The 17435-nt window shown below is 42.1% G+C and overlaps 1 protein-coding gene across 1 annotated transcript; it reads right to left on the bottom strand.

Annotated features, from left to right (window-relative positions):
- Positions 1–4952: 4952 nt before the first annotated feature.
- Positions 4953–15973, bottom strand: PRR22 (proline rich 22). The gene is made up of 5 exons (XM_085637010.1): positions 15895–15973; positions 14359–15546; positions 12867–12916; positions 8533–8582; positions 4953–5157 (listed from the first exon to the last, which is right to left on the bottom strand). Exons 1-5 carry the CDS (start codon positions 15971–15973, stop codon positions 4953–4955), a joined length of 1572 nt encoding a protein of 523 aa, XP_085493136.1.
- Positions 15974–17435: the final 1462 nt, after the last annotated feature.

Below are 17435 nucleotides of genomic sequence, written 5' to 3'. Positions count from 1 at the left end.
CAGAGCCAGTGTGCAGTCAGACGCTTGGCTATTTTTGCCTAGAAAACCCTGAACCTTGTGGGTAAAAAATTAGCATAAGATTGGGGGTCTTTTCTTAAACTGGTCAGACCCCGACAGAAGTGTTCTGAAATTGCTGATGACTGGGGCGTAAGGCAGTGCCTTTAATAACTGAGTATATTAGTTTGCTTTCAGTCGATATATTTTTGGCACAAGATGACTTGAACCCTACCACCCTTAAGGCGTCTCCAACAGTACGGTCAATACCCTTAATCTTGACGATGATTTAACCTTTAACATCAAAGTATGCCGGATCTGTGAATCATTGGTACATTTTCTTTCCTGCAAATTTCAAGTTTGCATCCCACTTCCTTGGTCCCTCTTCAAACCAAAGCTCCTTTATTTTTATTTATTTTTTGAAGCATTTTTTTAATTTTATAGAAACCAAGTTGTACTAACAAAGCAGTAAGTGTCAAGTAGTCTGAAACAAAATTGCCATTCGTTTCAATTCTAGTATAACTGGCACTCAGGCAATCAAAACATTAGAAACATTGTCGCCTTCATACATTGTAGAGTGGTTTCGGAAAACAAGCATTATAGTAGATGACTATATCATCACCGAGGGGTAAAAAAGAAGATGAGGGGATAAATGACCACACCCCTTCTTCAGTAATTCCCTTATGGGTGGGGTTTGTATGCAAATATGGCCACCGCAACCCTTGAGTAGGGCTGAATCATTCGCTCGTAAGAGTGCCGTTAGTTGATCATTGTCCTTTGGTGTTAACTTGTTCAGACCAAATGAGTCCTCTTCACTTTGGGGCTAATCCCCTACCTCGTGATAACTTGCTTTTATTGGTTGATTCTACTAACCTGGAGTTGACCTTTCGAACCACATGCTTATACAGGTCACCCGAACATGCTTAGTCTGCCAGAGTGTCATTCAGGATGTCGCTTGCGTCCCATCTGGTCATCACCATCTTTAAGCAGTGGCAATGGTGGGCTCAAGCAGTCTGCTTCTGAACCAAGATGTCCAAAATGATGCCATGAAGGGTGGGGCCAGTTGAAAGGTAGGTGGGGGCCCCCCTCATGAAGCAATGGGGTTCAGACACCTGCTGCTGGGATCTGTTTATCCAGCAAGTTTCAGGGTAAAGGAGTAGCAGTTAACTTACTTTAACACACTTGCTCAGAGATGTTTTAGACATGGACAAAGTGGGCAAGTGCCCGGGGTCCCACCTTGCAAGTGAAAGTGAACATTCTCTCTCTTTTGACCTATCCCTTTACTATTGTTCTCTCTTTAAACCTCTCTCTGCCTACCTCTACCCTGACTCAGTCTCTTCCTCACTGCTATTTTAGCTCAGTGGGTTAACACTTCTGTTGCAGAGATGTTTTTGTTGCCTGCCGGTCATGAGGTACAGTCCAAATGTTTTACTTCTGTGACGCACGCTGTATTTCCATCAATGAGCTGCAGGTAGCCTGCCAGGCCTCAATCTTATTTTGGGTTGGTTAAAATTATTTTATGTGGGTGATTATAAACATGTAACCAAATATAAGAGTATTAGTGGGATTTCACATACCGATACCTCTCACGTGGTGTAATAACGTCTAACACACAGAGCTTCAGAGTGGCAAAATGGCTTCCATATTTTAGTTTCCTTTCAGAACTTGTGAAGCTGCATGTCATTTTTGCTTTTGGTCTAGCTCTGATGGGTCTGAGTTTTGCATCAAGGAGTAAGTTCTAGCTGTGATCCCAGCCCTGCAGAACAGCGGGAGCTGCTGAGTGCCGTCTATGTGCCTCAAGCTCGGCCGTAGAGACAAATAGGACAGTGCTCGCTTACCCCTAAAGGCGCTGCCGCTTATCTCGGTAGAGCACCGGTACACAGTAGAAGTTGCAGTAGCTCTGCTTCGATGTTTGATCTGGCTCAATAATACCTCCTGGATCGGAGATCTGTCCGGATCTCCCTATATGCCAGCACTGACTGTTTTCTTCCAACAGTAGACTGGTTCTAATTTTGGGAGACCATAGAAGTACACTAGATGTGGATGACTGTTGTGCCATAAAGTTTTTGCCCCCCCCTGCTTTTTTTAAGTGATCTTCCCTCCATTATCCCCTAGTCCAACATTATTGAATTGATCCCACACTGGGGCTGCTTTTCATCGGTGTGTCCTTCAACGAGGTAAGGGTCAAACGTGCCTACTAGAACAAGTCCTGAAGGATGCTCCTGAAGATATAGCAGCTCAACACCGAAACTTGATGGCTTGGAGGAAGGTTGCGAGAACGGTCTGCTCCCTTTTTTTTAAATTCTTTTTTTTTTTACCTTGTGTGGTGAACATTATTTTAAGATAGGTTTTGCTAAAAACAGAACATATTTTTAGCTCCTCAGAAGCATCCTTTGTAGCTAGAGTGATTGCGCCAAAAGTCAGACACATGGTCCATAATGTGTTGTATGCAACACATCTACATTTTATCTATATAGCATTGCGGATCGCTGGCACAACCATAGGGTTAGCATGGAAAGACTCAAAGATGATACAGTGATGAATAGGGAATAACCACTAATTCAACTAACAGTGATTGGGAGTCTACCTTGTTTTGAACATTGACTGCTCTCCAGAGGATGGACTAGGCTGCACACATATGGCGGGTACTTTTATGGAAACGCTCTGGTTTTTGGGAAGTGTTTTGAGGGACATGAACTCAATATCTTAACATCTTGATTCTTCCTGGGGGAAGTTTACAAAACATGTTTTATGTATAAGAAGAAGCAAATCTTCTCACAACTTTTTTGCTGTCTGAGCAATTAAATCAGGGGATTTGCAATAAAAATGGGAGAACAACATTTTGTGGAATATCTGGGAAAGTCCCAATTTCCCCCCCACCCCAAAAAAATCTGAATTTCAGAAATGTAGGGTGCAAACTTGAACACACCCCATTTTTTAAAGGAACCAAGAAAAGACCTGTATACCCACAAACCAGCTGATGAGGTAAAGTGGTCTGATATTGCATTTAGCAGAAGCATGTTGCATCCTGAAGAAAGTCGAATACTGATGCTTCCCACCGTATATATAGTGCTAAGAAGGCCCAGAAAGGGTCAGGGTGCTTTACAACAGCTGATGTGTGCAAATATTAATGGTATTAATCTGTTAGCCATAAAACATCTAATAGCGTTAGGAAACCAAATCAATTCAGACCGAAACGAGTGCGAAATAATTACTTTAAAAAAGGGGACTATTCGGGATATGCGGTCTCCCTTCTGAAGGAATAATGATGACAACCTGTCGGGGTGAACCCCAAAGTCACTAAATTAACCAGAGCTGAATCCTCTGGTAGTTACAGCATAGAGCAGACAGGCTTAACTTAGGGCAATGTGTAAAGTATTTATGCTGTACCAAACTAGTAGTAAAATCCCAAACCGAATAAACTTTAAACAAAATTACACCATAATATTAAAAATATAATGAGAGTCGGAGATGTCAATTTTAAACATTTAAGTGGAAATGGTGAAAAATGCTAAAGAGTCTGAGAATGGCAGACTAGGGGCTTCAGCATATTTTCAGGCCAGCCACGATGGAGTGTGGGTCGGATACACCAAGCAGGTCCATTGCATATCAAGGTTCAATGAGCCATGGTGCCACTGCACCTGTCACACCAATGGTCGTAGCTGCTGCGTGTCAGCCACATTCCTAAATTCTGAAGTGATGCATGTCGCATGCGATACCTCGCATTCGTAGAAAACTGGAGCAATTCACTTCCCAGACCGCTCAGTCTAACGACAAATTCCAGATTGCCCTGCGGCTTGTAACAATATAAATTCAGGACTCCCCGGAGGCCTGCAGCATGGCATACTCCAGATAGCCCAGAGGTCTAAAACGGTACACATTCCAGGCTTATAAGGGCTGCAGCAACACACAATCCAGGAAGTTCAGAACTCTCTTGCAACATACATTATAGACAGCCTTGAGGCCTGCAGCCTTCCAGCGAGACCAGAGACGAGCAGTAACACACACTCCAGAGAATCATCCGTTCTTCCCACCAGCATGCGCGGAAGTCACCCCACCCCTCATCAGCAGCAAGTTAGACTGTGGTAACCTACGCTATCCCAGAATCAACGCCCAATGGACCAGAAGACTCCAGAGCATGCAAAACACAACAACCAGATCACTGCGCGCCTCAACCAGATCACTGCGCGCCTCAACCAGATCACTGCGCGCCTCAACCAGATCACTGCGCGCCTCAACCAGATCACTGCGCGCCTCAACCAGATCACTGCGCACCGCAAAGAGCTCCACTGTCTCCCAATCCACAAACAGGAACTCTTCAAACTCAAGCACACACATGAAGCCTTATACAACACTGGGTGCATGTACCTCAACAATGGCATAAACCTCCACAAACCTACTGGATGACTCCACTCAGACTGACTCTTACTCGCACGCACACCCTGCATATGCAGAACTAGATCTGGTGAGCGTGCCTTAGCCTACCTCGCTACCTCGCATTGTGCAAGAAACGAAAGACCTTGCTCCTACTTCAGCGCCTGGATACCCTCTTGGGTGAGTTGTGTGCTATACAAACACACATAACATCTGGAAGAAGAGGCCGTACAAACAGTTGAAGTGTTATTCAAGCTTGAGTCGCGCAACATTTAGAGATTAATCTAATGTGTAGGCGAAATTAACTGTAATTTACACTTCTTGATTATTATATTGGCTGGAGAATACTTTGTCTTTGATAAAGGCACTGTCTCCTTATTTGGACGTCGTGGGAACATTTTCAATGTACTAAGGAGGGGTAATAACGTCATTCTGTCTCAACAGAATGAATTTGACATTTTTTGCAATGGAAAGGTGAATGCATTTTATGTAGTGGCATAGCATAGAGGCTCTGTCTTCAGGAGTACAATGAAAAGGGAATATTCTATAAGATGGCAGGAATATTGATTGGGAGTCAAATTTTTTTATTCCAATATTATCTCATTACTTGTCACCATGGTCCATCCCGGCCAGGCAGTTGTGGTAACAGTAACTATTAAAGCATAGCTGGCAGTTAACACCATGTCATGCATGATGCCTTCAGTCAGTCGCTTTTCATGCTGGGATATGTAGTCTGTTTTTCCCTTGTGAACTTTGTCTTCTAACACTCCATGTATACAATACTGTAGGCTAAAAAAGCCAAGACTGAACAAGTGTCACAGTTGCTATATGGCTACAGGGGCTGCCATGGGTCTTGGACATGAACTATCATTGGATTGAAAAATGTCTGAGATATATCCATCCGTGTAGTTCTCCCAATTTAGTCCATCTAAAATACCTCCAGTTTCCTGTGGATACCTAATTCCCCCAGACCTACCACTCTCTCACATCCTCTTATGCCACTCATGTGTTGGTATTATGAATTCAAACGCCTAGGCAGTCTAAATTTAAGCAACTCAATTGTACAATAAGAAAACACCAATATTGTAGAAGGAAACACAATGTACATGATATTAATAAAACCAAATACGAAATTTATTATGTATAAATTGCACAATAATGATAATAAGTTGATAATGGACAATTCAATATTTAGGGATACAGTTCAAGAGATGTCAAACAATATAGACAATACATGTCAAATAATGAGCTGAATCAACCATACAATACAGAAAATCACAGGATACAAATATAGACAGACAGAAGTGGCTGAGGCCGAGATGTTCTCAACGCGCGTTTCGACGCTTGCAAAGCGTCTTCATCAGGAGAGCCACAATATCTTTGGTCCTATAAATGTGCAAAAATATCATGTAAAACAAAACAATATAACACAGGAGATTTGTTTTTATAACAATGATTTTTTTCTTAAAAAACACTGTGCTCCTTCACCTATTATTTGACTAATAACAGAAAAGTGCTGTCAAACCAACCTTTAATAAAAGACCCAGGCTTGAGGAAAGACAAAAACCCAAACGATATGTGTAGGTATAAGTAGAGTGAAGAGAGAAAAGAGAAAGAAAGAGAAGGTGTTATGATAACCCAAGTAAAAATAACAATCGGTGAGTGTGGAATGGAGAAACAGTGAAAGAATTGTGGTAGTGTGTAGCGAATAAAGAAGCGAGTGATTAATGATATACTTAATAGCTTAACAATGAAAAGAAGGGGAAAAAAGGAAAAGAAAAAAGAAAGAAGAATATTAATAATACTGACTTAGTAATTCTTCAATGCGATAAATAGATGAGTAAGGTCCAAACAGGTCATACAAGCATAAGAAGTACTTCCTGTATAGATAAGAACAACCCGAACAGAAACAAGAATGAAATAATGTGATACGGGAAATACAAAGATAAGAAGTAACACGTAGTAATATGGCATGATAATAAGACAAAGGTCCTAACGGGTGAACAAAATAAAATAAATGAAATCGCTGCTTACATGTATAATGAGCCGTGGTAGTCAGAGAAGTACAGGAAAGAATGCCAAGTGGTCCAATACAGGCAATAAAATTCACAATGCGTCCTGCGAGTTACCAGGAAGATAAAGAACCAGAGAAACTTAATGAGAAAATGGAAAAAGGAGTGATAACATTGAATTAGCGCCTAGCGCAGCCAAAGAAAAAATGCCATAAAATACCTACAATGCAATTCCAAAGGATATGTATGATGAAGTAAGAATTCAAGCAGTAGGGAATATTTCGAATGCAACCCAACCGAAGCAAGGCAAAGCTCACGGCTTCAAAAGCAAGTCAAGGCATATCTTGGTCATAGAGCGTTAACCACTAGAAAATGTACAAAAGAAAAAAGAAGAAAGAGAGGGACTGGATATAACATACACAGCGGTAAAAACAAATAAGAATAAATAGAGATGTAGCATGTACAACAGATCGAGAGCTGACTTACTTGAAAGAGAATACGGATCAGCTGTATCGGCGGATGTGGACCACAGGCAAGGGTGAACAAACAGATTTGAACACCTGATTTAAGGGGTTACGTGAGGTCACATGATGTCAAAAGGATGGGCTCTGAGCAGCTAGAGAGCGGACAAAAATGTGTCGCGGAAGAGAACAAAAAATATAAAACTAGTAAGCATGGAAGACTGACAATGATAGACCCGGGGCCTCAATTCAGGAAATACATGGAGCGTAATGATGTCACGGAGGCGGGCTCCAAACAGCTGGCAAACTGGAGAACGGACAAAGAGCTCTATGGAATGAAGCAGTGTAGAAAAGTACGTGAAATAACATCATGCCAGGGGGGCAGGCTCCAAACGGCGAGCAGGCTAGAGAGCGGACAGAAAGCTCTGTGGGATAATGTAATAAAAGAGAGAGGGACTGATAAGATAATGCAAAAATACTAAGGAGATGAAACCAAGATGAATATCATCTATGTATAGTAGAAAAAGAAGCAAATTAGCCCAAAAATACGGACAATACAGAAAATGAAATCTAAAATATAGATAAAAGGCAAGTGTGAAGCCTACAAAGCATGCCCCATATATGAAACATGAAAAGCAAAACAATGAGCTAGAATATGAACAAATAGGAGAGGCCAAATGGCTATAAAGGGTTAGAATCTGTTGAAGAGAATGGCGTTTTCCCAGGGTAATTCACTGTTTAATCCTTTGTGAAAGGTATTAAGGGTGAAAATCCAAAAGACTTCTCGTTTTTTACGGATTTGTCAGTCGCTTTTCATGCTGGGATATGTAGTCTGTTTTTCCCTTGTGAACTTTGTCTTCTAACACTCCATGTATACAATACTGTAGGCTAAAAAAGCCAAGACTGAACAAGTGTCACAGTTGCTATATGGCTACAGGGGCTGCCATGGGTCTTGGACATGAACTATCATTGGATTGAAAAATGTCTGAGATATATATATATATATATATATATATATATATATCCATCCGTGTAGTTCTCCCAATTTAGTCCATCTAAAATACCTCCAGTTTCCTGTGGATACCTAATTCCCCCAGACCTACCACTCTCTCACATCCTCTTATGCCACTCATGTGTTGGTATGCCTTTCAAGATGCAGCTGCCCGTCTAACTTTTTTCAGCTACCCCTGGAATATGCTTCCTGGAACCCCTCCCTTAGCTCTTCTTGCTTTTGGGTGCGAGCATGGTTCAGACAGAGCAGAATGAGTCCGAGGAGAGTCCGGCACTTCTAAGAGTCTAGCTATGGGGGTGTGAAAGAGCACTGGGCCTTGCAACGTAGTCTTTTAGTCAAGTCGGCAAAGATTTTTCCTCATTGGTCGAATGGACCTTTGTTCGCTGACATGAAGCATTGAAAGGGAGGAGACCTCAACAGTACATTCTAACTTGTGAAGCCAATGTGACTCCACAATAAGGAACAGGAATCGCTGAATATAGTTAAAGGGTTTTATTTGGGATTTCCAATCAATCCAGTATCTATGCAAGACAAAAGTAAGTTCAATAAATGTAGCAATACAATAGGTAAGCTGAAATATCTCAGTAGGTTAAAGCACAATAGAATGACGTATCGAATTGCGATAACCACAAATGTATAGATACAGATTAAAGCAAACGTGTTCCATAGAGAGACTTACCTTCTCTTTTCTAAATATAGATCAAATATAGGTTCATCCATCAAGGGTCTCTAATTATGGAGCATAGAAGTTGTCCCATGATGAAATTTCACTAGAAGTCTTGGAAAAAGAACATAAGTGATTAGCATAAAGCTTCACACTTGCAAGAATAGGCCAAGCAGAGAGGTCTATAACCCTTGAAGTCTAAGGAATCTCAGGTGACACTAGCTGGGTGAATACCAATTTAAAAGTAATGGGAGATTCAGAAACATCCTTATCTCCTTTCACACCACCAGGAGCCAATCAAGTCCCTACTTGTATGCATCTGCAACATCCCTTCAGTGCCTCAGCGCATTGAACTGAGACTGCGGTTCTCATCCTTGAACATCTTGCCATCCCGGTACATGATGAACAGAAGGCCTCTTTTGACCATTGTTTCTCCACATTCACTACCACGTTTTCTCTCCAGGCCTCCCTTTCAGCAGTCTAATACAGACCATAAGCCTTCCTCTAACTAATGAAAATCATGATAATAAACCTGCAAAGAGAACATGCTGGCAAATCAAAATACATTTCAACGAAGGCCTGTTACGCTAACTTCAGTTAAGCATATGGGATGCACTTCGAATATATTGTTATGCATGTGCACGTGCATCTTTAGGAATACATTTAAAACAGGAGTAAAAGAATACATGTTTACATATGCAAATACGACTTGAAGTGTAAGTGTAAAACGTGAATAGAGAATACATGCAAGCATCTTTCAACTGCACATTAGTGCACACGTGTGTATATATCTTTAGTCACTACAGTGAATATATTTCATTAACACGTTTAAATGTTATCACACACATTAATAACGTTAAGGCACACAGTGAATGTTATTAAATGCGAGTACATAAATTGCATTTCTGTGACGTGTGAGAGTGGAGTCTAAACTGTGCTGCTCCAGGGGTGTCGGAGGCACCTTCACTATCGAGAACGAGTTGTCCACCATCACCCAAGCAGATCCAAGATGGGGAACTAAGCGCAGGAAAGCTGAGGCGGCCCACAGTGACCATATCGCCTCACCTTGACCGAATATGGATTGGGCCGGAGGGGAGGCCTGCCGCCGCCGCATGCTCTGTCAGAGCCATTGTGGCACCGAGGGCGGTGAGGAGATAACAGAGCCCACTGGGAGGGCCGTGGGCAGGGAAACCTCACCCTGGCACCAACAGAGCTCTCAAGCTCGGATAGTTTGAGAGGGAGGAATCTGCATGCTTGGAATAGGAGATTTGGAAATTATGATTGATGCAGTGAGGACGCGGCCTGATGAGAAGTAAGGCAGGGTGACCAGCAGCCGCCAGAATTAGAGTTTCAACCAGTAGCGTAGCAAGGATGTAATGGGCTCTGGTGCAAGCAAGGGAATGATCTTTGCACCCGTGTAAGGTTTATAAAATATAGCAATTATCTGGGTTCAATGGGCCCCTCGGAGTTATGGTCCCTGGTGCCACTGTACCAGATGCACCAATGGCTGCTACGCCCTGGATTGGCCCTCCACTCAGAGGGCTGATGCTATTTCCCTTAAGATCCACAGCAAATCATATTGAACCCCCTGAAATCCCGGCTCTCCAAAGGGTAGGCCTTAGTGTGCCTGTAGTATGGTTGACAAAGATGCTGTGATGATGGACGTACGGATGTGCTGTAGTAGTACAAAGCCCATCCAACCTTGAGACCAAGGAAGGAGAGTGACCATGCTGGACTGATCTCTCTGACATCTTTGGGTTTGTGGCCCCTTAGGGAAGCCCGTGGAGGGCAAGTGTAGTTAGCTCACCACTCACATTATTTGTACCAGCAGCAAGTGCTTGTTTGCTCACAGGTAAAGTGCAAACCATATTAGTGGCCAAATGCACCATTCACGTGGTACCAACTTATGTCATCTTGGCCCTTTAAAATGAGTCCTGATGCTCATGATCGGTGAACACCAGCTCCAAGCGAGCAGGGTGTGTTCAGCATTGGTCTAGGAAAACTGGGCCATTGATTGGCGTTTAGGATAGCACAAGTTATATATATATATTAAAGTGGGAATCATTTACATAAAAAAACACTCAAAACAAATGCCAGTGCTTAATTTGTAAAAAAAAGTGCCGGGGCCCTCGTCAGGAGGCCACCGAAGTTTGCACCACACATAGCCACTGTACTAACACAACTACTAACCATCACACTGAAGTGTGATAATTAAGACTGTTCGAGGCCGACCAAGCTTTAAGAATGGCTTGGGTGGCAGGTATTAGTTGTTTTTAATGTATATTGACTTAACATACAACAGTTTTCAGTTTCTGTTAAAATGACACAAACCGCGCCACCATGTGGCAGCTGTCATAAGTGCAGGTTCAGGCAATTAACTGCCAGTACCGGAAACCTCCGGCTCAAATTAAGCACTGAACGTGCCCCTTCTGTGGGTTCTTATAAGTGAGAGCCAGTCATCCTGTTGTATGGTAAATAACCAATATAGGATGATCCTGAAGTCCCAGGGCCTGGGGGGTATTTATAAAAATATATGGGATGGCCTTTCAATTTACATATATTAATTAAAGTGGGAATCATTTACATAGCCAGGTTTGTGGTTATTCTGAAAATCCTATTATCTGGGCCACTGGAATTATGTGGCAGGGAAGGGCCAAATTATGCAGCAAGGTTGAGTAGATTATGTAGCAAGAAAAAGCAAATTATGCATCTGAATGCGGCACATTTTGTGATAGTATTCATTATAGTGTCATTTTTGCACTTAAACTTTCTGGGCATTGGTTGCACCTCAGCACCAGTTTAACACAAAAATACAGCAATAAGCAACAGAATGGTGATCAGTCAAGCTTTACAAAGGCCCTTCCACTGTGCTGCAATATGTGTCTCTAGGTTTTAGTAACTTTTGAACCGTTTGAGCCAGAATCCATTTATTGTTGTTAAAACCTGCAGATTGTGCAGCAGATGATGGATTGTGTGGCAAATGTATATTTATGCGGAAAAAACCCATGGATGCACAATCGCCTAATTCGAGTAACCCTGTCTATATAGGAAGAGTTAGTGTGTTATAAGTAAAACTGCTCCAAAATGTTATGGAGGGAAATTTCATTTCTATGATATACATAATTGCCCTACATTGATATTCTGAAAATTTGGCATGGATCCGGCCTTCATATGGATCATCATTGGGCTTCATAAATCTTGCCATTTTTATACAGTTGTCAAATGTTATATTATTAGCAATGGTTTGGCTTTGGGGGCTAGCGTTGCCAAGGCTTGATTTAACATTCGATGAGGAGAGGGTGAGGGTTTGAAGAAATGTTTTTGGTAGGATTTGAGCTCCAACTTAGTCGAACACCCTGAGTAACCAGAAAAATATAATACCCCAACCTAAACCAAATTCAAAATGACAATAAATGAGTGGGGTCAGCATACTCTACAGGCTTTCAGGGGAGAGCCCCACCCTGTTGAGGGAATTCTCAATTGTCCGACCTGCCCTCCATCCTTCATTCAGTCTTTTTTTTCTTCCCACTTTCTCTTGAGCTTTATTTCTGTCTTATTCTTTCTTTTTTTTAACCATAATTCTTTCTATCCTTTTTTCTGTCATCCATTCATTGTTCTTGCTATCCGTCTATTTTTTTCAATCTTTCTCATCCATGAACACAACTTTCCAGCCACCCACCCACTCACTCTGCTATCCCACCCATCCACCCACTCATCCATCCACCTACTCACCCATCCATCCATCCATCCATCCATCCACCCACCCACTCACTCATCCATCCATCCATCCATCCAGCCATCCATCATTAAATCCTTCCACTCCCAGCCTCTTCATCATTCATCCTTCTCTCCATTCATTCTCTTTATGTATCATCCATCCTTCTCTCCTTCCATCAAACATGTACTCTCCATCCATCCCTGCCTCCATCTATCCACCTCTTCATCCATTTTCAAATCCCTCCTTTCACCTATCCTTCTTTTCCTTTCTTCCTAGCCGTCTTGTGCCTTACCCCACAGCCCCATCATCCCACCTCTCCACAGTAGTATTTATATTCAGAAGACTAGCAGTCTCTTGTCAGAGTAAAGAAAGCAATAAACAGAAAGCTAAATGCTTCCTGTTAACCAGAGGTGCCAGGTGGACACCCCGACTCACGCTGGTAAAGTGGGGCCCTGAGGATGGCCCGGTGTCTGGCCTCTTTCTTTAACCAACATCTATTGGAATGGAAGTGTTCAGGATGTTGGCATACTCTGTGATGTTATAAGAGTCTGCAGGATGCAGTTTAATTGAACTTAAGGACCTTGTGAAGGTGGCCAGCTTTAATTTGCAAAGGAGAATGTTTTCGACTTACCTTCTGGAATTCTAAGCTGTGGTGGTCATCTGTTAAATTTACATGATCCACTGTCAGACACAATCAGAAAGCAATTCATAAGATCAAGATTCTTTTTGTCTGATTTTGGTGAATCAGACATGCCTGGAAAGTCAGTGGTAGGGGTGGTCGGGATGTTTCATTTCGCCCGCAGCATTGGTGACTCCACATTAGTGTTGTTTTGCGGAGTTTCAGTCCAATTTCGCAAATTGCTGCATGACAGAATTTTTTTCTCTCATCGAGCGCCAGAAAGATTTTGAATCCCCTAGCGTGATTTTCTAGCGCTGATGCTCGTGGGCGGTCAGAGGTCTGCTTCTCGAGTACATTTGCTGCTGCTCGAGTAGATTTGCTCCTTCTCGAGTAGATTTACTGCTGCTCGAGTAGATTTGCTGTTTCGAGTAAATTTGCTGCTTCTTGAGTACATTTGCTGCATCTCAAGTAGATTTTCTACTTGAACAGCAACAAAATCAGATCGCAGGCTCCTGCACACTGCATGGTGCCGTTCGCGCTGATTTCTCAGCGATAAGCGTGCTACCGGTGTTAAATTGCAACACAAACAGCGCAATGTGCATATTTTCTGCCCGTTAGTGGAGGATGATGGAGATTTTATGTAACTCCGCGGAATTCCACGAGTGGGAAGATCATTTTCTGCCTCGTAGGTTAGGCAAGGACACATTGACACTTTTGGCACTCATTATTTAGAGTAACCCGCTTTAACAAGGCAGGGGTTTACAGGTGTAATGAGACAATTAATGTATGCCCAAGAGTCAAACCTTACATTTGTTGGGGGAGTTTTTTGAGTTTCATGGGAAAATGTGTGGCTTTTTTCGGGTAGAAGATTTTGGTCTGGGCCATCTAGCCAGGGCTTCATCTCTAAGATGTGAAAGGTTTCCTGGATTGATTAAGTTTAAACTGAATTTGGTTTTAATACATGATGTAAACCCAAGATTAATTGTATTTTAATTTCTTCAAAAGAGGGATCTTTTTGTCACTTTATATTACATTCTTATTTTCCTCCTTATGTTTCCATTCTATTTCATTGCTATCATTTTAATTACTGGCCAGTGAAAAGATACTGATCTATTATTGATTTTATGAGCTGTTTTCTATGTGTTATGAATAAAATCAAATGAATTGTTCTCATGACAAAATAAAATCCATTTTATTTGTGATTGTAAATGCACACATTGATAACTATTAATATTTTAAAGGCCACCAGGTATTTTAGAGAAATGCCTTTATTGATGCAAGAAGCAATACAGTGAAGCATAACGGAATTCATAAAACTATTTCCAAAGTATGCTTCCGACAAATAATTCCAGCGTGCCGCAACAAAAATATCTACTCATACCAATGATTATTTTGCTTTTTTCTACAAAAACATCTATAAACCCTGTCTTTCTTTACTGTAACCTATTTTATTTTTAGCCCTCCATTTCTTCTGGACAGTCCTGAAGTCCTGTATGACACCTACTTGGGGATACGGTTGGCTTCAGGCCACTGCAAGGCTGAGCTGAGGTCTTAACTATACTAACTTTCATCTTCTTAACAAACGGAAGGTTTTGTTTAGTTAATTGATTTTCTACAAGATCAGGGTCCATTTCATCCTCTGATTGAATGTCCTCATCTAGTTCTTTGAGGTTATAAAAATAATCCATGCTGCCCACTGTGTCAGAAATCTCTGGGACGCTATAATCTGGAGAAAGTAATTCATCTGGCAGATTAAGTGAACTGATATCACTCAAGGAGTCCTTACATGGCGATATGCTACCCGCAATAGATACGTCAACTTCTTCTACGTGGGGTTTATGACCTCGGCATCGTGTTCTCTCAACCCTGGACTCCCCAGTGAGCGAATTCACGTCTACATTTCCTGGGATGCAATCGAACATCTTCATCGCGTCTTCGAGCAGAACTTCCTCTGGCAAACTGCGAGAGGCTGGCACGTTTAGTGCTTTTCTTTCGGCTAGATGATGCTTGATACTGGGCTGAGCATCACTTAGTTGTGTACCATTATGTGACTCATAAGGACCACTGATGGGGGACATCCCATTCCCAATGCATATGTTCATGACCGCAGGATCTAGAACGAGCGAGTCCAATAGGCTATAATCGGGAGACTCCGTTTCCTTGTCAAGATAGTTGTCATACATCTGAAACTCTTGTTGACACTTGTCATGCCCGGACAGTCGGAGCTGGTCCTCAGGTGAAAACCTTTCTTTCAGGCATGTGTAGGCACTAGTTGGGAGACTATTTCCATCCTGCTTTAGACCAGGGACTGTGATAACCAGCGGAGGTAATTTGACTTCCTTCCGATGTGTTGATCCTTGTTTTTGGGGGTTCTGAATTTTAGCTTGTGGCGTTTCTCTCTGTTGCTCCGTCGCATTGTCTTGCCTCGTCAAATGAATAGGATCTTCCCGATTGTAGAGGGATAAACTGGACTGGTTACTTTTTGGGAGTTGTTGGTTATGTCTATATTTAAAAGATTGAACTGGATCCTTGACCAGTCGCTGGTTTTCTGGCGGGTTGGTATTCAGTGCATTTTGCAGTCTTGGTGCTTCCAGAAGTTTGTAAACCGGTGCATGAGGGAACTCGTTTGTAATCCATTCTATATGATATATTCTTGGATCAAAAAAACACCCGCATGGAGCCATTTGAAGACCTAAAAAAGAAAATGTACATTAGTATTGACAATGTAGTTATGTTGTGGTTGGTCTTCACTACCAGCCAATCTTTAATTTCTCTACTATTGCGCTCTACAATTTGTTGATATCCTGTCATCCATTCCACTCTGTGCCTTACTCCTTTGCTTTTTGTTCTCTCCTTCCTGTACCTTACCATGCCTCCTCCCCACACAAATGATAAATGATGTGGCTTCACTATTTAACCTGTTACTATGAAGTTGGCAGCCTAAAACTGGCTTTAAATGCAAAGCTAGATTATGCAAGTGATCTTTGACTGCAACAAACAAGGCAAAACAAATTTCCTTTTTGTATAAAAACTAATTTACTTAGGGCCTGGTCCGCCAAATCCACTGTGGGGTGCGCTGGTCGTCGTGAACCGCTGCAGCAATGGGCTGACTGCCGCATTACCAGTGCGGTGGTTGGAAAGTGAGGGTACCGCTGCACCCACCAGGGATCCACGATCCCCGGCACTGGCGTGGCGGTCCTGAGGCTGCAATATGCTTGGTGGTGCTGATGGAGCAAGGATTCAAGAAAATGCAACTTGCTCGGATTAATTTCTCATTAACAAGTACTACTAGAAATAGAAAAGAAGTGGAAAAACATTCACATATGGGGAAAATAGCTTTAAGAATGCTTAAATAACAAAGAATAATTTGCAACGCAACCGAATTCCGTTTAAAACCGAAAAAACGATTTTGCGCATGTGCAAACTAGCACTACATAGATAACCACGTGACTAACCCATTTGAAAGGGAAAGCTCTCATGCATGCGCAAGAGTCACTAACCTTGGGTCTTGAGGCACCGCGGGCCTGGCATATGCTTGCCTGAACTTTATATATTGCTGCTAATGCTTTTGCTTAAGGAAAGATAATTTAACATGGGATAGAGTAGAAGTGGGTGGTGAACAGTGACAATCAAACATTTGAGAAATTAACATCTGTTTATGATTCCTTTATTAATAGTGTACGTTTGGGCCTAATGTGATCAGCCAATGAAAAAGATGGCGGTGAAGATGGATGCCAGCTAGGACATGCGCAGTGTGATAAAGAGGTGACCCGCTGACCGTATCATTGACAGGCTGCCAAAAGCCAAGGACAAGTCGCTGTGTGAACACGTTCATCGACTGTAGAATCCTATTGAAAAATTGTTTAAATTGATACACCAGACGCTTGAGAAAATAAGAAGGCAGAATAATAAATGAGCTAAAGGGGAAGGGTTTGTTAAACAAAAGAATTAGTTAAGGAATTGAGCATGACAGCATGAGGTGATGACAACTCCCCTGCCCAATCACAGTCCAAGATCCACTGATTTTTGCAACTTTTAAGGGTGGGACATGCAGAAATGAAGAATATAATTAGGGTGACCAAAGGATTAAGTGCGCGCTGCTGGAGAGGGCTGCTTTTTGCTGAGAAAGGAGTGGGCGAGAGCTGCTGCTGAAAAAGAAGAGAACAGACTGGGAAGATTCATTCCTGAAAGACAGCTCGATTAGATTGAAGATTCCGGAAGAATATCGAGGAGGGAGAGAGCGTAAGAGAGGGATGCGTTCCGGTGCATCGGGGGTGTAGAGAAGTTTAGTAAGTATTACCCTGTCCTGATCCTGTCCTATTGTCTTTGTCTCCTGATTCTTAATCGGGAGACCTCCACCAGTCCTTTGGCCAGGGGGTTGTTTTTCCTGCTTCACTATTAGGTAATTATTATTCTGCCTTTGAATTTGGATATCTTTTGCAAATGAAGGATTTATTATGCCTTTTGTCTCTTCATCTATCCACTCCTAATGCATTGAATTGTTGAATGAGTCTGTGAATTGAATGTATTTGATAAATTAATTGTTCTCTCCCATGAAAGTTGATGGAGTTTGCACTGTCA

Source organism: Triturus cristatus, chromosome 12 (genome assembly GCF_964204655.1).
Source record: "Triturus cristatus chromosome 12, aTriCri1.1, whole genome shotgun sequence".
Lineage (NCBI taxonomy): Eukaryota > Metazoa > Chordata > Amphibia > Caudata > Salamandridae > Triturus > Triturus cristatus.
Note: the sequence above shows the minus strand (reverse complement) of the source record. Positions and strands in the feature narration are given on the sequence as shown.